This window comes from Melozone crissalis, unplaced genomic scaffold, assembly GCF_028551555.1.
Source record: "Melozone crissalis strain CALT ecotype California unplaced genomic scaffold, PUWL_Pcris_2 ptg000057l_1, whole genome shotgun sequence".
Taxonomy (NCBI): domain Eukaryota; kingdom Metazoa; phylum Chordata; class Aves; order Passeriformes; family Passerellidae; genus Melozone; species Melozone crissalis.
Window position 1 is genome coordinate 7,307,664 of NW_026535835.1, and position 26,090 is coordinate 7,333,753.

Genomic DNA, 26,090 nt, shown 5'->3' on the forward strand with positions numbered 1-26,090 from the left:
CCGCGCCCATCGGCGCGCGTGACGGGGGCAGGCACGCGCCGCGCCACGGCGACCCCTGGCGGCCGGGAGGACCCACAGCGGCCTGAGGGTGGCACCGAGACCTCCCCGTCCTCAAAAAAACCCAACCCCCCCCAAAAAACCCAAAAACCCCCAAAAAACCCCTCCAAAACCAAACAAAAACCCCAAAAAGCCCTCCAAAAAACCCCCCAAAAAACCCCCCCAAAAAACCCCAAAACCCCCCAAAAACCCCAAAACACACCACAAAAAAACCCCAAAAAATCCCAAAAAAAGTCCAAAAACCCCCCAAACCCCACCCCCCAAAAAAACCACAAAAAACCCCCAAAAAATCTCAAAAAAACCCCCAAAAACAAAACAAAAAAAACCCCAAAAACCCTCCAAAAAACCCCCCAAAAAACCCTCCAAAAACCCCCCCAAAACCCCCCCAAAAAACTCCAAAACCCCCCAAACCCCCCTCCAAAAAACCCAAAAAAAACCTCCAAAAAACCCTAAAAAGACCCCAAAAAAGGAGGCAGAGGCGAGAGGCTCTGTCTAGTATTTTATTAGATTTCATTTCCAATATGCCTGTATTGGAAGATTTAGGAGACAAAAAAGGCACAAACTCACATTGAAAGAAACGACGAGATAATCTAACCCATTCTACAAAGTGTGTGTCGCCAAAGGAAAGAGCACGGAGAACCCGTCGGGAACGGCGGGATGAACCCAGAAGGGCTGCGGGATGTGAGGGGCGAGCGGCCCTGGGACGGGCTGGGGCTCGGGGGCTGCCCCTGGAAGCCCAAACCCGGGTGGGAATGGCGGTCCCAGCGCTTGCAGCCCCTCCTGGGGATGGAGCCGATCCCGCCGGGAGGGTTCTCGCCGAAGCTGATGGAAGATACGGCACGGGAACGCTGCGTGATCTTTGCTATGCTCACTAGCAGGAACCAAGCGTCGAGACTGAAGGGTCTTTACAGGATTTGTCTATCCAAAGGCTGAGGGATGCTTTCACTCAGGATCAAATTGGAAGGACAGAACACAAAGGGTAGGGAGCAGAGGGGGGAGGATGCAGGCTGAAGGTCCTGTAGTTTTCCCCCCTCTCCCTCCCTCCAAGTTTTTCCACTAATCAGGAAAGCTTTGTGTAAAAGCTCTTACTCTGAAATCAGAGGATCAAAAAAGGATTGCAATGGTGGAATGTTACAATCTGCTTCCACGGCGATTAGTGTCATCAGATGGAAAAAGCCTCTTGGATAACACAAACTGAAAGAACAAGTGTGCTATGTGTATTCTCAGGTTGCCCTCAAGTGTAAGAATCCCTCAAAACATAACCAACAAACACAAACAGAAGTCAGTGCATAAATTCTCTGTTAAAAATACTTCAAACTGAAAGAACTCTAACTGGGGCCTACACTCCTAGAATACTTCTGGAACAGCTATACAACATGTCATGAAACATCCTGGTCCCAAATAGTCTCAAAGATTAAAATTTAGTTTTCTTTATCTATTTTACAATAAACTTGTTTTACTTCTGCCTGGTGAGATTGCTAAAACCCCTCAAACCCCATCCCAACCCCGCAGAACCGTCTGAGGTCACTGAGAAGAGCCTGCCAGAGTTACTGGTACAATTCAGAGCTTATTGCACTTAGACATGAGTAAGGCAAAATAACAAACTAAAAATAAAGGGATAAACTGCCCCTTCCCCAGAAACCAATGCCATCCTCTCCCTCCAGAGCATTCCCATCTTCCCTCACACTGAAAACAGGGCATGGGAGCATTTCAGGATCTCCTGCTTGCAGGAGTGGGAAGGGCTGGAGGAGTCAGAGTATTTCAGAATGCTAAAAAGACTCCTCAAAAGTGGTGATACACCCACGACTGTTTGGCATTCAGGGTTTCATCTTAGTGCTGCCAAACACAGAAGTGGAAAATAAAGTTATTACTACTAGGGGAGGGAAAAAAAATCAAACATTGGGCCTTAGGGATAAGCAAAGAAGTAGGATTTTTTTTCCTCACATGTATTGAAGAAAGCAGCATTTCCTTGATTCTGTTCTGCTGAGTTGATTGTCTAAAGCTGATATCAACATAAGGATAGTTACAGTAAATATCTGAGTTCATTAAATAACCAGAGCTCTTTACACTAACAGTATCCTCTATGATTTATAATAACCAACAGATATCCTAGCAAACTGCAGGATTTTATAAGTAGTTTTTCTTACAGCACAAAAGGAGATATTTCAGTCAGTCTTGCAATGGGAAGAATATTATTGCTGAGCAGAACCACGGCCCCAGGCACCTGGATGTAACCAGATGCCAACACCTCTCTTGCACACCAGCCTTTGCAACATCCCAATTTGTCCAGGGAGAATCACATTGTAATTATTAGTCAAAACCATTCCAGCTTTGTAAGTTATGGGAAGTCTTAATTAACAAAGAACCAGGAAGTTGCAACCTGTGTCAAGAAGGATTCTGTAAGACTGACACATACAGCTGGAGGACAACAGAGCTACAAGGGCCAGAGAGGCCCCTAAAATGGAAAATCAACAGGTAAGTGCTGAATGCCCCAGCACAGGGCCTGACTGCAGCTTCTGGGCAGTCTTTAATTCATGTTTGTTAAGACAGAACAAAGGAATGCCTTGCAGAAGCCACAAATCCCAACTCACCACAAACCAAGAACTCTCTGGCTGCTCCTCATGCTGTACTCAGGTTATCTGCCATTAAATATATCCCTCTGGGAGCAAGGGTGAGAGTAGAACATTTCATGGAAGAGTTTTGCACTTTTAAATATGGACTATTTCCATCTCCAAGCAGACATTCAAAGAACAGTGAAGGGCTGGGCAGAAACAAAGGTGGCAGTTTATCCCACTTGGAAAAAAAAAAATCAAAAACAAAACCAAAACAAAAAAATTCTAAGTCACCACATCACAAGACTATTTGAGCTAAAAATGTCACTTGGAAATCAAACAGGTCCACGTGGAAATTGGTCTGAACACAATGAAAAAAAGAGGAGGGAGGAGTTGTAAATACAGATCTCTAAGTCACACGGCCCCAGGAGGAGGAAGCTCCTTGGGATGCACGTGCTAACATTGGAGTGCTTAGTACCAGACTGTCTATTTGCTCACAATATTAAGGGGCATCTAGAATTAGCTATGGGAGGTTTAAAATCGCCTGCCAGCTGGACAGAGAAAGGCTTGATCCAGAGATGGTCCATCAGTCAAGGGTGTGCATTCCCTGGGCCTTCCTGATGACTGTCTTGCAAACTGAAACAAAGAGACAACAGGGAAATGTTTCAGGATGGCTCTGGGAGAGCAGTGTGCCAAGGGAGGGGGCACACAACCTTGAGAGAGCAAATGTGAGTCAGGCACACAATGCAAGGTGACACTGCAGCTCTGATCCACAGCAAATGCAGAGGAAAATCAAGTGGCTGAAGCTGCATTCAAAAATTAAAATATTTCTATCAAAGACACTCCCTCACCTTGTGTTCCTCAGTTACCACCAAGCAACCAGCAGATAACAGAGGGCAAACAGAATAAATAGTGAGTACTCCAGGAGGATGTGGCTCTGCCCCACCCCATTCCTTCCAAGGATAACTAGGATGGCATTTACTGCCCTAACAACCTGTTCTTCCCAACAGAAATGGACAATCCCTTCTTTCCCCTTGCTTTCTTACCTCTCTAATACTACACAACACAATTGTATACATTGTATATACTATACAACACAATTGTATATATTGTTTATACTAAACAACACAATTGTATATATTGTATATACTATACAATTTTTGCAATGTCTAAGAAAAATTTGGCTAAACCAGCCCCCAAACTGATGACATATTTAACAGAACAGAAAGAAAACAAATCAAAAGCTTTAAAATGGTCATTGCTGCTTCTCCTGCAATGCCCAAGTGTTACTGCAAGCCTTGGCCCATTAGTAAATACTACTAACAAGCAATGGAAAAAATAAATTCCTCATAAAATGCTTGGAATGTTCAATTTCCAACTGTATTCTAAGTATTAGCATGCCTAACTTAATTTTTTTGAGGCTGACAAAAGTTTCTCTGCAAGTCATGGAAAGTAACATATGCATTACAGAAATAATAGCAGTAAACTACAGAATATTCCAACACATTTTTCTTACACTTTTCACTCAGACTTTTCTTTAGAATAGTTCTGAAATGAGGCAGTAAACCTCGCTCATCAACCTGTCAGTGAAATGGCTTCACTATAAAAACAATCAGTAGCACAGATTTGCTTGTCAGAAGATATGAACAGGATCATTCCTCACACAAATGTTGGGGGTTTTAAACCAAATAGAGAAATAGAGATTTTTGACAAATCTCTTGATACCTACAGTGCACAAGGGAGGAGTCACATTAGTCATCTGCAGCCGACATTCCTTTCACTGGATCTTTTTCTCTCATCTGAAAGAGGAAAGAAGTGCTCAAGTAATGATTCTCATGTGTGTTATCTCAAAATTTATCAGTATGGAACATCTCCTGTGTGTAAGGCATTGATTATATCTCAGCACCTCAAATCAGTGATTGTGAAATGCACATGCAGGCATCACTTCTGGTTAAGCTGTGGGTTGGCAGCAGATTTGGAACCATTATCCAAAGGGCAAGAGTGTACATGAAACTGTAATGAAATATCCTGAGGCATGAAGGCAGAGAAGGGTGCAGGGCAGGACACAAACCACAGAACAAGGTTCTCATTATTACCAAACTTGTGTTTCTCAGAGTAAGAATGCTGTTACATACCCCCACTACCTGCTTATGGTACTTAGAGCTATAAAAACCTTTTACTCAACAGGTTTCTGGCAACTAATGAGGACAAAAATCGACCATTCAGCTTTGAGTAAAAGCAAACAGAAGATATTGAGGCAGTAAATGAATCATTGCCACTCAGCCCCTCATTACCTGTGGTTCAATACATTTACTGCCTCAACAACAAACAGAAGGAGAATTCCATAATGATTAGGAGGAGATGCCAGCACGATGGACTCGTGGCAAATCATTCACAGCACACACAGCATGACCTAAATAGCAGGAGCACAATTCACACCATGCCCTGACAATGCAGCAGCCTTTCCTCTCTCTGTGCTGGAGAGAAGCAGCTTCTCACACATCCCACACCTGCCCTGCTTTGCCACTGACCTCATCCAGCTGTCTCTTGGTCTCCTCCTCCATCCTACGGATGTCCTCCATAGTCAGATCAACCCACTTATCGAGCCAGCAAAAGAGCTGCCGGTGGAAGTTTGTGAAGAGCCTCTTTTCTTGCTGCAAAAGGAGGAATAAAACACAAACCAGCTTAGTCACAGGGCAATTACCATGGAGCTCACAGCACTGGAACAATTTTCAGAGATGTGTAGAATCAGCTCCCTCGCCCACCTTTCCATCGAGCTGCCACAATTGGAAACTGGAGATAGCTAATTTTTATTCTTTTATCAGAATATCTAATCTGGAGCCTTGAATCCCCAGAGAAATGCCTATTTTTTCCCTCCAAACCTAGACAGCAGTCTGCACACTGCACTGAAAGAATTAGTGAATTTCCTTTGATTTGACAGTATTGTTCTGACTCAATAAAGTGCTCCAAGCTGGGCTTAACTTTGAGCACCAAAGTTGGTCTGGAAGTGCAGAAAAAAGGAGAAACAGGTATTTTTAAAATCCTTAACTTGCTAAAAACTACAAGTTAGGAAATGTAAAGGGCTGACATGCACCTATCTTTTTTTTTTCTTTTGAAGTGACCTAAAAAAATGCCTAAACTTGTTTTTCACAGCTGAAAACCTTTCAGCACAGGTGACTAATGTGCACAAACTACTCCAGGTTTGGAGCTATTTATTTCCATTTTATAAGAGATAAGGTAGGCAAAATCATTATATTAGACAGGGATATATAATGCCTCTTGGAAAGACCTCATTAAGGAAGGACACTTCAGTTTTTTACCAATTATGGTTTCATATCTCATCAAAAGCAGCCTGAATACTTTGATGCAAGCCTGTAGATACTCATAAATAGAAAGGGATTGGAGACACTGCATTATTCAGGACTTTTGTTAGAGGTATTTGAAATCCTGCAGCACCATGGTCATTCCCCCTTGGAGCTGCCTTGATTGTATCAGCAGAGAATTGCTTTTGCAGAAGCAGCTCTGTGGTTTATCAATATTAACCACTGAGAAGTCTCTGATCTGAAGGCTCAGGAGTTTTATGAACACAGCACTCCCTGGAAAACCACACACAACCATTCCCAGGTGTAGCATCCTGCTGCAGCTCATGGGTTATAGACTCTGCCACAAAAAAGCTCTTTTCAAGATACCATTTATGTTTTAATTTAATAAAGTTTCTCACCATCTGCTTATTTTTAACACAGGTTTTTCAAGCAGCAGACTGGGAGAGGAAAATGTGAGCAGAGCTCCAGGACTTGTCAGAAAGATCCTCAGCAGCAAATTGAACCCAGCTTTAACTGAGTGCAGAATTTCAGGCATTGCCTGCACAGCAGGTGGGTGATGAGATGTGCCATATTTCCACATCTCTCCCCAGCCCAGAACTTACCTTCTGTATAAAGTTCTCCACTTTATTTTGCAGACCCCACCACTTGAACTTGACTGTTACCAGCTTGTAAGCACACATGTATGGACAACCTGACTGCTTCCCCAAGTCCTTCTGCAAAGAGACAAAGATATCCACGTTAATCCTCCAGCCAAGTGTCTCCAGGAAAGCAGCTCCTTCAGTCCTAACTGCAAAGTCTTCCCACAGTTCCCCACAATCCTCTTGCATTGTTACACCTTTCTTATATTTTATTGACAAGTTTTGTCACACCTTTGCTCACCCTTTTTCAAAGCATGATGAAACTAGACCCTGGTTTGCTTCACAGGTGGCTTTCCCTCCATTCTGAGAACAGACTATTCCTTCCTCTCCTCTGTTGTCCACTCTGTCTTCCATTAAAATTATGTCTTTCAGCATCTTCACTCTTATACCACGGCTACTTTGCTTCCTTAAAAGTCTCTCCATAAAGTCCCTACCTAAAACATTTTGGAATTAGATTATATCATCTGAGTCATGATTATAAAGTCTTAAAGAAAACTCCACAATGTTTCCTATTCCCATTACAGGAGCCATAACCACTTTTCCCAAATGAATCACATCAATCTCAGCTCCTGCCAAGTTTGCGTGCTAGGAATCAGAGCTGCACACCAGGAGCTCCCCAAATCCCACCCAGGGTCCCTTTTAAAGACTGGTATTACATCTGCACTTGTAATGTCTTCAGAGTCCAAGGATTTCAGTGAAAGGTTACACACTGCTGGTCATTACTCAGCTATCTCATACTTAAATTCTCTTGGGTGAACCCTTGGACTGAGCAGCAGACAGCTCTAGAGATTTCCTGGAACTCATTCTCTTTGTACCAAGCTCTTCAATTTCTCTTAAAATCAGAACAGATTCAGGTCTGAGTTTTGTATTTCCTTCTGCAGAAGGGATTCCAGTGTTTTCCAGATGTATCTTTGGCTCCAAACCCCAGTATCTGTCCTGATACAATTCCTGAACTCATCAATACAAACCTTCCAGTTGGGACCCAGAGGTCCACGTCCAGTCTTGACAGATTTAAACCTTGCTGGATCTTCTTCTGCCTTGTAATCCTGTTGGACAGACACAAAGATTAAACACAAGTTATCCTACTGTTTTCCAGCTGTTCTTTCACACAAAGGATTTATTTTCCTGGCCCAAGACTAACCTCTGCCTTATCAAGAGCTACTGTTTTCAGACCTCAACTTCAGGTCAGACACTCTCCAAGGAAATGTATTCAAAGATGAATTGTGTTGACACTGACATGACACTGTGTTGTGTCCTAGACCTATGAAGAAGTGGTAACAAACTGATATGACCTTTGTAAGGCTATGAGAAGTTCTGTAGGATATGTTTCCTGTAACCATTTGTTCTCTGGGAGCTAAACACTGCTGTTACACAAAGCAGCTGTGCTATCTAGGACTGTTCACATCACTGTATCAGTGTGATGCTCACATGCTGCTCACTAGAAGAAAAGTACAGACAGACTCACAGTACTACCATGAAAATGGTATCAAATACTGTTTGTAAGTCAGGAAACTCAACTAACATTCTATTTTTGTGCAGCTGATTTTTCTTTCCAGTAAAGAAACATCCTTTTCTTTCTCTCAGTAACTGGGGTGGTTCTTAGAACCAAGCATTGCCTACATCATTTCCAGATACACTTGTGAAGCCATTGGTCAGTCTCAAAAAGAGGGAAGTTTAAGAGAGATCCTGTGTGGAAAGGGGAGTGCCATTTCCTGCTATTCAAACCCTTCAGTCAGCTGCACTGCTGCAGAAATACTGTTACATGCACAGGCAACACATTTTACAGGCAGTGCTGACAGTTTTTAAAAGCTTTTCCTCTGGCTTGCATGAGTAGTTTTAAGGAAGGCCTTTCCTCCTCTGTGCATCCTCCCACTTGTCCTGCTGCCTGTGACCACCCCTGGAAGCACAGTTTGTCCCTGATCCCCCCCAGGGGCTGTTACCCACCCACCATACCTTGGGCAGTACTTGGCTCCTGTCAGCAATGTCTATATAAATGGCTTCTACACTCTTCCATACCTCTGGCTCCAGTTTATGCACCTGCAGGGAAAAAAACATCACCTAAGGAGCTGCTTCAGTGACAGAACACTCCCAGCCTGAGAAAATATAAAGCCAGATGGAAATGCAGATACTCAGTGCTCCCTTTCCCACCCACAGAGAGGCAAACACACAGTGGGAGAGTTTCTAAAGAAGCAAAGGTGCTCACACAGAACAAGTGCTTGGGGGTCAATTTTATTCAGTTTATGTGAGAAAGCAAGAGAAGGGAGTCTGCCTTGGTAGTGAGACAAATATTTGAAATGCAGGAACACAGTGGAGAGACAGCTCCACACAGCACTGCTCTAACCCAGCACAGAAAGCAGCACTGTGACATTAAAGAGATGAGTAAAACACATGACACAAGTACTCACATTCTCTTGTGTTCCAAGATCTGATTTATGCCAGGTTTCAATTTTGATCAGGAAGTCATCCTTCATATACTCATTCTGTCATCAAAATAAAGCTCCTTGTTATTCTAGGATACGTAATTATATAAGACAAATATATAATTTGTCTTCTTATTACACAGATAAGCATTAGGAGAGTCAACTCAAAGAACTAAATCAAAGGATGAACTTTCCATTTGACTGGGGTCCAACTTAGAGAATTTCAGAATTATTTGTAACCAGACCATTGCTTTCAGCAAAACTGACTGATCATTAATTACTTAGGATTAAATAAACCACAAGCTGTTCACAAAGAAAACCACCATAAATTCTATTGTTTTAGTGAAACATTTGGAGTTTATAAACAGCTTTTTCTTGAAAGGACAATATCTGCCACTCTATTTAGAGTTTAGAAGGGGTAACATAAGTTAGCTGGGCAGAAACTGTCTTTCCACAGAGATTATTGATCTAGCACAATGTGTCATATTTTGATGTAACTCTTCAAATTAATAACAATATTAAAGTGATGTGCTGAGAGCTCTTGACACTGAAAAGGAGCACAGTTCTGCCAACTAAGCAAAAAACTTTCCATTTCTCACTATCACTGTGAGTAGCAAAGGACTCCCAAAGGTAACTCTATCCTCCCTCAGGGGAGCAGAAACAAAGGCACAAGCCAGTGAAACATTCAGCATGTAGAAAGGAAATATCAAATTCAGAAGAGATTAATCAAGGGGACAACATGGCAATAAACTGCTTTTTACTCAGTTTACCCAAGCAAGGGCTTGTTCCCATTTGTAAAGCTGAGTTTTGCTGAGCACAGACAGATCTGTGTCCATGCTCACATGGACACACCACCCTTGGTAAGGGCAGCTCATCTATGTGATCTTACAGTGATAAAAGCTAAAGGTTTTATCACAGGTTAAAGAGCTTCTCCTACCCAGAACTCTTCATTTCAGACATTATTCCACAGATTAGCAGTAAAAGCAATACTTACTGTAATAACTGGTCCAAGGAATCAACACATGGAAAGAAAGAGACACAGTACTTTAGTGAGGAAAGACTACAGCAACCACTGCCCTCCTCCCACTCAGCTCCAGCTTCCCAGGTACCTCTGAGGGAAAAGACATGGAAATTGATAAAACCCAGCAAACTTCACGCCCTTCTCCTCTGGAAATTCTCAGAGAAACCCAGAGGAGCAGCAATTAATTATGCACTGCCACTTGTGCTCCCTGGCCTGCAGCCAGCTGGAGGAGAAGATGGAATGAGTATGTTCAGCTGACAGCATTTTACCAATGCTCTCTCAGCTTGCAGATAAGGAGCCTCTCCACAGTTCCAAAGGAAACCCACGCTGGATTTCAGGCCAGAGCAGCCCTGCCTGGAGTAACCAGACCCTCTGCATCTCTGCTGCTCGTGGTAACTGAGCTCCCTGGACACCCAGGCTCAATTATTCAACACAGAAAAGCAATTAAAGATCCTGTAACAGTCAGCAGCTGCTCTACCTGAGCAATTCTACTCGAGCAGAAGGAAGTCTGAAGCTGGAGGTGAAGTTCTTGGTCTGTTCTGAAGTCTAACATCAGGGCTTGATTAAGAAGCAATTTGGTTTTAAAGCTATTATAACAATTTTTGAGTTTTCAATCCAGCATCCTGCAGACAGTTACCATCCCAAATCACCTATCAGGCACATCCAGCTGCCTTAATTACCCACTGCTGGGCTTGGGCTGTTCTGAACCCCTAGCATGTGAAAATTGCTTTTTACAGCAATTTTACAGAAAGCCAATTATTCAGACTGGCATGTTGGGCTGGAGGGAGAGAACAAGACAGCAGAGCTGAGGCTAATTTTTCAAAGGCTGAACTTCATCTCAAAGAACATTTCATTATTTCTGTAAGAAGGAATTGGGGTTTCTTTCCTGATAGTCCAACAAAATCTGAATAAAGCAGCAATAATTATAAACCAGGGCCTTCCCACTTTGCCATGACTGTGTGCAGGGACTATGCAGCTGCCTCAAAACAGGTTCCTTCACCTCCTTAACTCCTTCCCTGTGAGGAAGACTCCTCATTTGCAAAGAAACAAATTAATCTCTTCAGAAATGTCCACTGAAACTTCAATGCTCAGCTTGCTACGAATTAGGACCTGCTTCTTGAGGCATTACAGCAGCAACTCCTGCATGTTTCACTGCAGTTACAACCTCTCAGTTTCTTGACATTTGGCCACAGGCCATGGCTACACTCACAGTGGAACACACATCAAATTGCTTTTCTAAAAACATTTAAGCAACATTAATATTTAAGTCAGACTGCAGAGAAGAACACTGTTCCCCTTGGCACCAGCCCACAGGTACAACTCTTAGACAATCCTCACTTCATTTCTACTGCAGAAGTTGTGAAACCATACAACAACAACAACCTCACTTATAGTTTATACTCTCAAAGGAACTAAGCAAAGCTTCCATTCAAAGTACATAAAAACAACATATTACAGCACAAAAGTGTGCAGAACTGCAGAAAGTTATAAGCTAGGCAATGAAATTCCCTCAATCTCTATTACTACTTTGATAATGGCTCATAATATTTATATTAATTGAGCTTCTCAGAGGAGATATAGGGAAATGGAAGAAGGATGCAGTCATAATAATTAAGAAAAAAATACCAGGAGGCACAATTAAGTAAAAGCACTGCTTTATTCCAGTTTAGAAGGCTCTGTGAGCAAGCAAGCTGTGCTCCAGGGACAGCACAGCAACATCACCTTGGACAGGAGGGCACGGGCAGAAGCACCAGCAGCTCCTACACTCAGGTTTGGTTCCTACTGAGTTCCTGACTCTTAAATTTCAGATTCTAGTGAGAGGGCTGAAAGCCTGGCTGCTCTAAGCCAGCACGGCATTTTCTGCTGCCCAAGGATTCCCAGCAGGGCATCAAAGTCTCCCCACATCCAACCAAAACACCCGAGAGCATCCAAAGGAAAAGGGTAAAAAAGGGCAGCCCCACAATGCATCCATGGGCTCCCTCTCACACCCAAGGGTCCTCACATCCATGGGATCACTCTCACATCCACTGGATCTCTCTCACATCCATGGGATCTCTCTCACATCCATGGGATCACTCTCACATCCAAGGGATCCCACATCCACAAGCCCTCATATCCATGGGATCACTCTCACATCCAAGGGTTCCCACATCCATGGGATCGCTCTCACATCCATGGGATCTCTCTCACGTCCATGGGATCACTCCCACATCCAAGGGTCCTCACATTCATGGGTTCCCACACCCATGGGATCTCTCTCACATCCATGGGATCTCTCTCACATCCATGGGATCACTCCCACATCCATGGGATCACTCCCACATCCATGGGATCACTCCCACAACCAAGGGTTCCCACATCCATGGGATCTCTCTCACATCCATGGGATCACTCCCACATCCAAGGGTCCTCACATTCATGGGTTCCCACATCCATGGGATCTCTCTCACATCCAAGGAATCACTCTCACATCCAAGGGATCCCACATCCACAAGCCCTCATATCCATGGGATCACTCTCACATCCAAGGGTTCCCACATCCATGGGATCGCTCTCACATCCATGGGATCTCTCTCACGTCCATGGGATCACTCCCACATCCAAGGGTCCTCACATTCATGGGTTCCCACATCCATGGGATCTCTCTCACATCCATTCATCCTCACATCCATGGGATCTCTCTCACATCCAAGGAATCACTCTCACATCCAAGGAATCCCACATCCACAAGCCCTCACATCCATGAGATCACTCTCACATCCAAGGGTTCCCTCTCACATCATTCCTCCCCACATCCACGGGTTCTCAGATCCATGGATCCTCACATCCCTGGGTCCTCTCTCACATCCACGGGCTCTCAAATCCACGATTCCTCTCATCCATGGGTTCCCACACCCAAGGGTTCTCCCCTCCTGCCCAATCCCAGCCAAAGGAAGGTTTCAGTAACTTTTCCAAGCTCTCTTGCTTCATGTCAGGCTGGCAGATTCTCTAAACAGATTTATCAGCCTCCGCATCCAAGCTGCCTTCTGCTCCAACCCCCACAACAAAGCACTTTTTATCTCATATTATGATGCTGTTTATTACAGTTGAGGGGTTTTTTTTTGCTTTGTTATCATTACTAGCATATTAAAATCTGAAATTTCTTTGATTGTGTTGAAAGTCTTGTACTTGAATTTAGTATTCCATTCTTCAGTGGAATTTTATTAGTGTGGAACTGAAGGATAAGCAGCTTGAGAATAATAAAAGAAGGAACTCCATAGCTTTGTTTCAGAAATTGGTGGAAAAGGAAAAGAGGAGGTGGAGGATACAGCCAGGCATTTAAATCAGCTCAGTGGGCTTAACATGGAAATAAACTAGACATTTACTAACTAATTTAAGTAACATGCAGCAAGAAAACTGCATAAAGTTTAGAAAGGTTGTGAACAACTTCGTTTCCACATCTTCTGTGAGACATTAAAAATTTATTCTAAAGTTAATGGCAGTATCTGAATTTTGTGTTTGAAATATCCATTCCACTAGACTGCTGTAATTTCACAGACTGAAGTAACACTATCCTCTCCTACTGCAGAGCTTTTTCCTCCTTTTAAAACACTTCATTTAAAATTCACTTAAGTAAATTGTCAAAAAAGGGGGGTTTTATATATTGAGTTTCAAGAACAGTTGGAATTTTTAAGTGTTTTGTTCCCATAGCAACTGTACCACTACCAACTAGCAGCAAATGTATCCTTCAGAGATACAAACAGCACAAAATGCTGCCAAAAACACCACAGAAGTTTGGAGGCAAAGTCAAATTTTCAGTTTACAGCAGTAAAGACCAGAGAAGCTGTACTGGTTAAACACCATGGCTGGTAACTTCAGTAAGTAAATACTAACCACTCCTGTAGAAAATAGGTTTGAGATTATTCCAGCCCTTTACACAGCTCCCAGAGCCTCAGCCCTGCCTTTACAGATGGATTCACTTCAACTGCAGCATTGAGTTCAACCCTCACTGACCTCAGACCCTGCAAGTGAGCAGAACCCATCACTTAACTGCTGTTCCCTTCACCTGCACTAAGCAGGAGGCACCTCAGATCCGCCCTGTTCCCCTCTTGCATCTTCCACTTTTTCCCACCTGGCTGTGCTGCACTTGAGCACATAAAATCACCCCTCATGTATTTATTTCATCTGTGTTACACAGCTGTTCCTTTAGGAAGATTTCTTAGTCTGTTCTTTCTCTACCACAGAGGAAGGTCACTCTTTAGCAGCACATCAGACAAGGACAGTTCTTTTAACTCCTCACTGTATTTTGCTTTTCCTGATCACACAAAGGGCTTAGAATACAGGAATCCAAGATTTTAGACCTGGAACAGCTTCTCTACTGGTTGCATCTTTCCTAATACCCTCCCCTGCCCCCAAAAAACAAAAAGGGAGAACCCAGAGTCCTTCCTCAGGCACTCACCAGTTCTGCAGTAGGGATAGGCATTCCATGCTTTTTCATGGATATTCAGAGCTCCTTCAGGGGCCAGCATTCTCACAAATGTTGGCACTTTGCTGTAGAATTTGGAAATAGGAAGAAAGGCATTGATAAGGAATACGTGGAATGAGAACTGAGACAGGCAGGACATCACCTGGAATGCAAACACTGGAGATTTGCACAGCTCTGGAATTGGTAGGGCTCTCCTCAACCCCATTATGATATTTTCCAGAAATTCTATATCAGACATTTTAATATAAATCTTCTTTACATAATGAAAAATAAAACAAAAGAGGCTGAAAGCAGGTTGAAATCTAGGAGCTGTTTTGTTCTTTAGCCAAATTCAAGTATGAAAATATTGGGTGGCAGGATCAGACTTGCTTTGAAAAGCTCCAAGCCAGATTTTCTTGGGATAACAGCCACGTTTCCAGGGGAGGGTGGGTGTCCCAGTGGTGCTCACTACCAGGTGCTGTTACTCTCCTGCCTTCTGCACCTTTCAGCCTTTACACAATCTGTGATTTACAGCTGCTGCAACCCCTCAGGCTCCCCTTGCCCAGCTCTGGGAGTGAATTGGTTCCCATACCTCTGTAGGTGGTAGATCTTGTGTGTGTACTGCCCACGCTCTCCATCCCTCTCGTAGGGCTCGTTCACCAGGACTTCCACTCCTTCACCTCCACCAGTTTCATTTTTACTGGCTTCTGCCACAGAATACAGCTGCCCCACTTGATACTGCAGAAGTTAAAGACACATTATTACCATGGCTATAATTCAGCTGAAGTAATAACTTTGCCAGAAGAAGCCAAGGACAAATTTATTACCCGGGGAGAGGGCAGAGAAAAGGACATCCACTGGTATGGGCAGATAAGCAGCTCATTTAATTTCATTTGAGATAGAAAGCTTGAGTGGTAGTTAGGAGGAAAGCACTGCCAATAAAACACCTTTAACCCTTCAATGTCAAGCTCCAAACCAACACAGAATTAGGAGAAAGCAGGAAAGAGTAAAGGAGCGTGAGAAAGTAAGAAAACACAGATGACCTCAGGGATACTGTAGCAAAATCCATTGGGTTTCACTCCTTTTGAGTGAGACACAGCTGTCCCCACAAAATTGAGAACAAGGCACTGCCAGTCCTGAGTCAATAAGCACACAGTGCTGCATCCAGAAGAGTCCCAAAGAAATTCACATCAAGCTTTTTTATCAAATGCAGTGTAAGGGGGAAGGGAGTGAAAAACTTCATAAGGGAGACAGAAGATAAAGGGTATTTGCACCACCTGATTCAAGTGCTCCAAGAAACAAACTTGTTAAATGTGCACAGCTTAGGAGCCCTGAGGGTCAAAGATGAGCATCCCCCATGTGCAGTTCAAACAACTGAGTATGAAGTGTGAATTAAAAAGGGTATTTTCATTCTGAAAACTTTATCCAATGAAATAACTGAGCCAGTGTCCCAAATGACCAGTTGATCTATCCTACAGTCATGCTCCCACTATTATTTTTCCTATTATCTTTGGTTTGGGTTGTGTTGTTTTTCCTCTGTATCACACTTCCTCTTAGCCACAAGCTTAAAACACTACCAGGGAGAGCACAGAATTTCAGCATACAGTAAAATTCTTACCCTAAAATCATTTCTCAGTCTCTTACAGATACTCACTTGGCAGCATTATTTCCCAGAAATCACCTAAAGTACTTGATACTACACAATTTCTTTCATAAGAGGCATTCACAAATGTTTCCCTGGGCAGAACAGAGGAAAAACCAAAAATAAAGAAAAGAGAACATTCTCCTCTGCAGAAGATGTAAAGATTAATACACTCTTGTCTCTTGTAGCTGAAAAAGGGGACGCAGAGCTCAAAAGAAGCATGATCAAATGAAGAAAATTCACACAGGTCTCTCTGAGATGAGCAAAGTTTGAGGATGGAGAAGCTAAACCACTGACTTAAAAGGAAGAGTTCTAACTTAGCAGAGTTAAGTCTTCAGAACTCTGAAGTGAGCAAAACAGCAACTGTTGCCAAAGGCAACAGTACAGGGATGCAATCTGAAAGGGTAAACCACAAAGTGTTTGGCACCAGAAGTGCAATGAAAAAAAAAAAATCAACCACCAAAACCTCCTAAAAATTCCATAACATAACTACAAAGCAATGCAACACTGTTCAGGCCATCTTCCTTTTCCACAGCATAAGGCTGTGCATCAGAAACAGGAATAGCACTTCTGAAAGGCAGCCTGGAAAAGTGGAATGCTGCTCAGAGCTGAGAACCCAGAAATACCTCACTGGGCTGGAACATCTCCTGCAACGAAGGAAAATTTCTACAGTCGTTAAATTTTGTTGTCACAGCATCCAAAATAACAACAGTGCCCAAAGCTCTCTTTGTGCCATCTGGTGCCAACAAAGGCCTGCTGGAAGAAGAGATGGAAGCAAGGCTGGGTGCCCTGGGGGGCAGAACAAAAATCAGACCATTTTCAAGATAAGGGCAGCAGCTCTGCTGGATCTCTCCAGAAGGTCCTGGCCCAGGTTACATGAGCAGCCCTCACTGGGCTGGACAGTTCCTGCCTGTCACAGCAGGTTGGGTTTCAGTCTGGGCTTTGAGCTGCAATACAAGTCTGTGACTTCTGACATTTCATACACCACACTGCCTTCCTTATGACTCCCTACACATGACCCACACAAAGCAGAACTCACCTCCTTCCAGAGGAGCAAAACAGGAGAGTTGTGAAACCTTAGAAGCAAAGTTGCTTTAGCAGAGTAAGAGCCACACAAACACTCACAGAACAGAGTTTATTATGAGTTTGGTAAGTACAGGATTACAGGGAGGACTGAATGGCTTTGCCTGCTTTGCAGCAAGTCCCAGGCCAGAGCTCCAGGAGCACAAACTAATTCCTCTTAGTAACAGCCTCTTATTCATTCCTTCTCCCTTTCAAATACTTGGGTCAAAGTTCAGACACTAAGAAGATAAACCCTTTGGTTTAACATCTTCACCATTTAAACTTCCCTGTTATTTCTGAGCCTTTAATCACATTGATAAGAGAGGAAATGGCCCAAATAAAACTGTCCCAATGAGCAATCCCACATCATTCTCCCTGCAAAGGCAAACAGAGAGAAAGATTTTGGCTCTGGGAATCTGAACTTCAGACAGACCTGAGAGCACCAAAAAACTTCTCTTCTGCAGGATCATCCCTCTTGCTCTGTGCCAAACACCTCTTACACAGCTGAGAGAATATCTTCATTGCACCAAACTTCCTCCAGCAGGCCTGATCTCAACACAACCATCTTCAAGAGCAGTTGTTTTCCTGAAAGCTGCTTTGAATGCAATTAATAAGATTCCTGTGTGTTTGGCAAGCTCCTTGCCATGTGAAAAGGAACAAAGAGGCAGCACAGAATGTGTACACACAGCTCTAATCCATACCAGCATTTCAGTGGCAGCTGGCAGAGCCACCCACACGAGTCCAGGCTCCCCAGGCTGGCACCTGCTGCTGGTCAGGGGATGGGGGCAGAGCCTGGCACCCAACACTCAACAAGGAAATTCCCTTTGCTCCCCACAGAGGGACAGGGGGTAACCCAGCACAGCAGTGCAGCCTGCACTTGAGCAGGACTGTGTTTTGGCAGGGTTTCCATGTAGAGGACAGACTGCTACAGTCTAACTCCTACATGCCAGTTTTAGTCATCACCAGGGCTTCTCTTGCACTGTTTGGTTCCCAGCTTGGCTAAGCAGCACTGAGCCCTGTGTTGATTAAGTCACAGCTCCCCAGTACCTTCCTGATCATCAGTTTTCTCTTGAATTCCATTCTATTGGTTAAGATCCATTTGCTAAGGGTGGAGACTGAACACAGAATCCCCGGTATATCACAGAACCTCACAAAAGCCTCCCTGAACCCTTTCATGAGGTCTCAAAGTTACAATTAATTTCATTCCCTATCTTACATGCTGGCATCAGATTTTTGCCAACAATCTGCACACAGAAGATGTGAACTCTTAAGCCTTTTGAGCAAAAATCAACCACATGAAAATGAAATCAGAAGTCCTCCTGCTAGCCAGAGATGCTTCATGAGCAGCTACACAGTCAGGAGCAATAACAAGTCTCCAGAGCCCTATTTAAGAGTTCTGCACACAAGGAAATCCTTGAAAGCAACGAAGGTTTAACAGCTGGTTTGCAGAACAGACAGCAGAGCAGTGACCAAGTGATGCACAGATGTGTCAGCATCTTTGCACACAGGAAGGGGGATGAGGCAATAAACACAGCAGCACTCATCCTCTGAGTCAACACTGGAAATAACCTTTTTTCTTAAGCACACCCAGCTACACAGGCAAAACTAAGTGAACTTTAGAACTGCTCAAGGAATTGGCTCCTGAAATCTGCCCTGTCACAGGAAAAACACCACACCTTGGAAAGGGACATCACTCATGGGACACAGGGACAATGTGCAAGTCTGGGGAGAAACTTGATTTAGTCAGGTTGGGAGTTCCTCCACAAGGACCCAGAGTGGAACAATGCATGTCCTGAAACAGATAATCCCAGGGCACCCACAAAGGAGTTTGCCAGAGACTGACAGGTTTATCTACAGCCCAAACCCTCAGTTTTCCACACAGGCAGTTTACACACAAGGCTCTGGACAGGCAGGGAGGGACAAGAGCACAGCCAGGGACTCGCTTTAACTGGATGAAGGCTAATCCCAGTATCAGAGAACTTAGGAAAACCCTGAGTTGGGTTCCATCCAGTCTAACCCCCTCAAAGGAACAATCTGCATGCTGGTGCTTTGACTTTCTATTTCCACAGCTTGACACCAAGGAACCATCACTAGAAGGCAGGGTTCTGTTATTCAGGAAGGTCCTTTCTGTCCATTGAGCTCAAGCAAGCTGCCATTTACCCACCAGTTTGCATCCTTTGCTTACTTGATAAAGCTGATCATGTTACTCCTTCCTTTGTCAAGCTCTTGCTCTTGTGAGTGGCGCTGGTGCACAATAAAAGATCCAAACTTCCCTACTCTCATACTTCACTCTGACTCCTGTTAAAACTGCTGGAAACAGATTCATGCAGAAAGCATAAAAGCTACAGGTAGGGAGCAAGCAACAGACAGAACTTCTGGCATTAACAGCCTTGTTCTTGCACTAACACAGAACACAGATCTAACCCCACTCTCTGATCAGAGTTCTAGGCTTTCTGTCAGTATCTGATACCTGTCACAGGAACAAGAAACTCAGCTCAGACACTGCTTCTGCTTTACCAGCCAGTCTGATGGCTGCAGGAATGCACTACATGAAGTTCTAAACTGTGTTCTGTCAGAAGAGTGAGAGTTATAAAAGGGATGTGCTTAAAAAAGTGCCTCCATGAGCCAGCCCACCACTGTCTACGCCACAGTAGCTGCTATATTGAGAGGAAAGAGAAATGAACAAGAGTGCTGTTATCACAGCTCTCACCAAGAGTCAGAACAAGGCCTTGATCAGAGTTCACAAACCCAAGGCTTACAGCCAAGGATCACAAGGAAAAAATAAAACACATCCAGGAGAAGGAATCTGCTACGGAAGTGCTGTATACTCAGGCATTTCAATTTCTACCTTGTTAGTATAAAGATTAAAAAATTCAAAACACTTATATGGTTAGATTCTCTTCAAGAGTGATGTTCAATGCAAGGGGAAGGAAGGAAAGGCAAGCTGAAAATCAGAGGAAACAGGAGGGAAACAGCCACTAAGTCTGCACAGCTATTCCATGGGTGGTTTGGTGATGAAAATCACCCTGTCCAATAGAAACTACATTTCCTCTCTCAATTCTGCTTTATCTAAATAAAAAGAAAGTTTTCTGTATGTAAGAGCTAAATAGCACAGGTCTTAAAAAGTCCTTTTGCTATATGAATCTCCTAAGTAATTCTTGATCTTTGCCTAAGAGTTTAAAACAAAAGAGCTCCAGCAAAACACAGTTTAAAAGGTGACTTAAATCTGTGCTAAAGCTTTCCCTTCATGTTAAAAAAACAGAAAAGAACAACAGTGCTAATGAAAAGGAAACTGCACTTGAAAACAGTCTGACAGCTCAAGATTTATAATCAGCATATCTGAAAGTATTTTGTAAGAGAGATGATTGGCACCCTCAGACTTAATACAATTATTTGGTCAAAAATGATGGTGAATGAGTAACAGCTCACAGGGGCTCCTGAAGACAGCTTGCATTTTCCAGTTTTTGTTCATGCTTTGATCACAGGTTTATTTACAGTCCTAAAGCAAGAAGCAAAGAACTCACCTCCTCCACAGACACGGGCAGGATAACTCGGCTGGAAAGGAAACAGAGACAGGAATTAGCAAATATCCCTGCAGCCCCCAAATCCCCAAATTCCTCCCAGCAATGGCTGCACAGCTCTGCTCTCCCCCCAGAATTCCAGCACCCACCCAAACTCCTTAGGCCAAAGAATATTTATATAACAACCTCAAAGAAAAGCAATACATGATGGAGCATAATTGCAACCCTCTCTTAAAACTCTGTAATTCAACTGGTGATCCCTCAGTGGCCTACAAACCCACACAGCATCAGCACAGGGTGATCCCTCTCACTCCATCCCTTCAGCAATCCCATCTCGTTCCTCATCAAGCTGCTGGGGAGGTTTCTGTGGGCTCAGCAATTCTGCAGAGATCTGCAATGGCCACAAGGCACGATTTGCTCACATGTCCCAAAGCAGCAGCAAACAGCAGAGGAAAGGCTTTCTCAGAGCTCACTGCTGCCACTGCTTTAAATGAATCTTTTTTTTTATTATTGTGGTTTCCTGAATGCTTCTGAGAATCAACTGACTGGACAACAGAGCAAAAACTGCCTGAAGTCACAGAGATTTTTTAGAAAAGGATCAATTTAAAGCTGACAGAAATACAAGCTTGTTAAAGTCTTCTCCAAAACTGGATCTGTGGTTGACTTCTGCTTTCAGCAAGGATGATGTCAAACAAGGAACCAAAGCAGAGACAGACAGGAAATGGATATGGCTACCATGGCAGGAGAATTCCCAATTCTTTGGCAATTAGTCCCAAAGGAACTAGGACACAATCAGGAAAAAAACCCTCTGTATTAATAAACTGATTATGAAAAAGCAATTGTGGTGAAAACAGAATTCTTTTTTTACACTTTACCAAAAGAACAAACTGCAATAGGGGCAAAAGATTACAGATTATGCAAGATTACTTGTGACAGCAACACTTTATGCTGACTGCAAAGTACTGCAGAAAGAACTACTGAGAACTGCAAATGAAGTTCAGTGTCAATAAAAAAAAAAAAAAAGAATAATGCACTAAAGAGACTAATTTTCACCAAACACATGGGGTTAATGAGCCCCAAGTTAGTTACTGCCAATATCTTGTGCCTTCATGGAAAAGCAGCAGGAAACATCAGCTCAGTGGCAGTTCACAAGTAAATCCAATAGAGAAACTGGAACAGCACACAGACACACAAAAAAATTACAATTATGTCACTAGAATCTCCCACATATCAACATCCTGAATATTGCACATAGTCCTGGTCACTTTATTCAAAGAGGATACAGAACAAGTGAAGAAAGTTAGAAAATATTATTGGAGATGGGGAAAAGCTTCTGTGTGAGCAGAAAGGAATTAAGAGAAAAAAATCAGCTAAAAGGCTCAGGTATTGAAGAGTTTTAAAGATAATAAATGATGCAAAAATAAAAGTGAATGGAAAAGGAACAGTGACTGTTTTACAACAGAAAAATCATTAGGCAACAAATTTTAGACCAAGTCATGTGTGCTTCTTTACGTCAGGTCTACTGAAGACATGGCATTCCTTGCCAAACACAGGAAATAAAAGCAATTTTAAAATGGGATTTTAAAATGGAAATCCATGTGCCACTTGCTGGGAGGATACACTGAGCTATAATTGTTTTACCCACCGTTACATATTGTTTCCTGAAAATAATATATGTGTTTCCTTGCTGAAAGGGAAGAGGGGAGAGGACCAACACCAGTGTGGTGTAAGGGAGGATCAAAAAAAGGAAAGAGATTTTCACAGGTAGACTTTGCCATCAAGCATGGTGTTGGGTTAGTTAACTGGATAAAAGTGCAATAAAAAAGGGGCTGGATGATAAATTAAAGTGAAAGACCAAGAAAGAAGGAAAGAACAATTTATTTGGGATGGAGTTAAAACATTTTTCTTCAGAAAATCTGGTGTAAAACATTGCTGTAAGCAAATTAAATTCCATTTAGGAAACTGGAAGACACTAAATCTGAATTGTTATCTTGGAGCTCAATGGAGAAACAGAAACACAAACAAGATCAATGGTCTGCAGCTTGTTCAGCCCAAACCAAGAGAGTGGGGGTGAAAACCACTTACAGGTAGTCAAGTGATAAAGGAGGAGGAGGGAAAACTCCTCAAAAGGATCTTGAGGAAATCCTTTGCAGGAGCAGCAATGGCAACAAAGACTCCTAACTTTAGGACAGAACTTGCTCAGTTCATGAGAAATGACATGGTGTGGTCAGCCTGAAAATGGTGAGGAACATTTGAGATCCCTGTTAGATTAAAATCTGCCTCAAATGACAGCAGAGGGAAGTACAGCTGCAGGGAAGGTCAGTGGCATCATCGTCACTTCACAGGAAAGGGAAGTGAGTCTCCACACTCTGATTCTCCTCAAGGTCTTCCAAGGCAGTTTAAATCAAAATAAGGACAGCAAGCAAGACTCCAGCCAGCATTTACAAACCCTGACACCAAAAAAATGCAAACAAATGAACAAAATCCAGGCAGCTGATCTGCAGCATGGGTGGATAGAAATGCAAGATAAGTCTGAAAGTCTGACAGGACAGCAAATGAAAGGGTTAAAGTCATCACTGCATAACCATCAGGACAAGAAGCTGTAGAGAAATGATGATACAGACTTGTCTGATAATAAAATGTGACATCAGGTTTTTGTTCTATTGCTCTATTTCTGTATCAGCTCCTAAAATACTTACAGGCATAATAAAATCCATCTGATTTACTAGGGAGAGTGTGACAGGGGGTCACAGAGATGCAAGAATAATCTGCTCAGATGAGATGGAGTTACAGATCATTTAACTTTTTACCACCTATGGTAGGAAGGCAATAATTACCTGCATGCAACCAGAACTAGCATAAGAAACAGCAAAGCACTTCAAACAGCCAGCTCACACCAAAACAAGAGGTTTCAACATGCCTTAAACAACTGCTTCCTGGAACGGGAGATTTCATCAAAAACCATCTCAAATAGGAGGCAAATTGAGCACGTACAACACTAAGAAAATTTAAATCTGAGCCAACACAGTGACACAACTCAGAATGTGCAACTGTCAGAGGTGGCTGGGAATCTCAGAAAGTCAAAAATTAATGTTCATTTGGAAAGTCCAGCAGCAACCTTGACTGTCCTTAGAGCCACATACGTCTTACTAAGGGCAAAACAAAGAGAAGAGAAGAAACAGTAAAATGGCAACTCTAAAAAGGTTTAGTGACCCTTTGGAAATACAAATGGAAACCAATGTAGTAATTCTGGGTTTTTTTTAACCTTTACTCTTAACGTTTACACTTCCCACCTTGTTTCTGAAGCAAGCAGCGTGAAAGACCAGTAGGCATGCTGATATGGTGAGGTAAATAATATTGAGTAAAATGACTTTTGGAAGTGATAGTCACGAAAATGAATTGCTCATGCTGTCAGAAATCTGATTCAAAATACATATGTTCTCACCTTCACAGCACAGCTCACTGATAATGAGCTTTACGGTGGCACAGGGCAAGGAATTGTGAGCAGAAAAATGAAAAAGATACACAATAACCCAGCCAAGGTGCTCTAAGAGGGAAAGGAGTAAATCCACAGGAAAACATCAACAAAACAGATGTTGTAGAAGGAGTTAATTATCTTTTCATGCACCTGAAACTAAGCACTTAGGCCAGGTTTCTGCCTGCTATCCAGTTTAACACTACAGAAGGTAATGGTGTTTTTGTGTTAGCAGCTCTGCTGCTACTGCTCCTGAACTCTACACTCCTATTGTTTGGATAAAAATAGCAGGGGTTTGAAGATTAGGGGAAAAAGAAAGTTAATCAAGTTTAAAGGCAACTACAAGGATCAGTACAACCCTCAACGTAGTTTTAATATTTAAATCCACAACATGGTCCCTAATCTTGCAAAATAACTCTTGTAAGGAGGACACAGTCATGTAGGTAAATGTGTCTAAGAGAAGACCTGAAAACCCACTTTATCACTGGGATCACAGGTACCTTTTGGAAGGGGAGAGATAAAAAATAAACAGAAAGCCTCTTCCATCAGCCAAAAGAAGTTTAAAACGATGGAATGCACTTAACTTGGGAATGCACTTGAGTTAACCTTAAGAATTCAGGAAAGAACTATGTGCAGAGTGCACACAGCCCTGAAGACACCCAGGCAAAGTGCACCGGCCCAAGAGTGGATTCCACATCAGCAAGCACAAAGCAGCTGAACCGAGCACTGTGACAAGCCGTGACTAACAGCCACACACCCTCACGTCCAGCCAGCTTCCCACCCTCATCCCCATCACAGGGCAGGACACCCGCAGCAGCCTCAGCGTCACTGAACAACTCCAAGGTGAGCCTTCCACACACAAAAAATATTTCCGAGCTACCTCATTTCTGACATTCTCAGGAGTCCCTTATTGGAAAATACACAGCTGAAGGGGATCACAGCCAGGCTTGACACTCGGCTCTGTTACAGCGAGCAAGACGCCCCTGCCTCCCTCAGAGCTCCCACAGAAACCGCCGGGACTGAGCGGGCTCCGGCTCGGCCCTCGGCACCCGGGCACCGGCAACACCCACCGGGCACGGCCGATGCGGAGCCCGCGGGGGCACCGGCGGCAGCCGCGGAGCCGCAGAGGGGCCGAGCGGCCCCGGAGCCCGCCGGCAGCCGCGGCCCCCGCCCCGCCGTGACCTTCATGCCGCCCCCACCACCGCCGCCGCGGCCCTCACGGCGCTCCCCGCTCCCTCCCTCCCTCTCCGCGGCCGCAGTGCGGGGCAAGGCCGGGCCGCCCACCCGCGGCCGTCACCGCGCCAGGCCCCGGGCGCGCTCGGAGGCGACCGGAGGGGCTCGGGGGGGGCCGGCATGGGGGAGCTCCCCGCACTCACTATTCCTTGATGAGCACCATGGCGGCGCCGCCGCGCGCCTCCCGCCCGGGCCAGCGCCGCTGAAGGTGACAGGAGGCGCGTCCCGGAGCCGCTGCGCGGGATGGACCGAGCCGAGCCGAGCCGCACCGGGACGGGGGGGGCCGGGCCGGCGGGGGGGGCCGGGGCGGTTCGTCTCTGCGGCAACGGCTGCGTCACCTCCGCGCCGCGCGCGGGGTGGGGCGGGGCCGGCTGGTCCCGCCCCCCGGCCCCCTCAGGCGGCGCGCGCCTCCCTCACGGGCTTCTGCCCAGAGCGCCGCTGACGTTTTAAATTAAAACGCCTGGGTTTTTGGTGTTTGGGTTTTTTTAGGTTCTCTCATGACGTGTAAACCGCGCGGTGCTGTTTCAGTTTCAAGGCTGGGCTTGCCAGAGCAGTGCCGCAGTCTTCCCAGCAGTGCCGCTGGCAGGGAACTCCTGGCAAGCCCTCAGGTTGTTCTGGATCAACTCATCAACTCGTTTTAAACTATAGCTGCTTCTGTAGGTTCTCTCAAGAGGTATAAACCGCATGGTTGTTACTTGTTTC

At 44.1% G+C, this 26,090-nt stretch overlaps 1 protein-coding gene across 1 annotated transcript; it reads right to left on the reverse strand.

The window, feature by feature from the left end:
• Positions 1 to 543: 543 nt before the first annotated feature.
• Positions 544 to 25,645, reverse strand: PITPNA (phosphatidylinositol transfer protein alpha). The gene is made up of 12 exons (XM_054287486.1): positions 25,532 to 25,645; positions 20,684 to 20,714; positions 15,048 to 15,193; positions 14,450 to 14,541; positions 9,985 to 9,992; positions 8,976 to 9,050; positions 8,524 to 8,607; positions 7,539 to 7,616; positions 6,535 to 6,645; positions 5,141 to 5,263; positions 4,339 to 4,408; positions 544 to 3,245 (listed from the first exon to the last, which is right to left on the reverse strand). Exons 1-11 carry the CDS (start codon positions 25,549 to 25,551, stop codon positions 4,361 to 4,363), a joined length of 816 nt encoding a protein of 271 aa, XP_054143461.1. The 5' UTR covers positions 25,552 to 25,645; the 3' UTR covers positions 544 to 3,245; positions 4,339 to 4,360.
• Between the last annotated feature and the right edge of the window lie 445 nt (positions 25,646 to 26,090).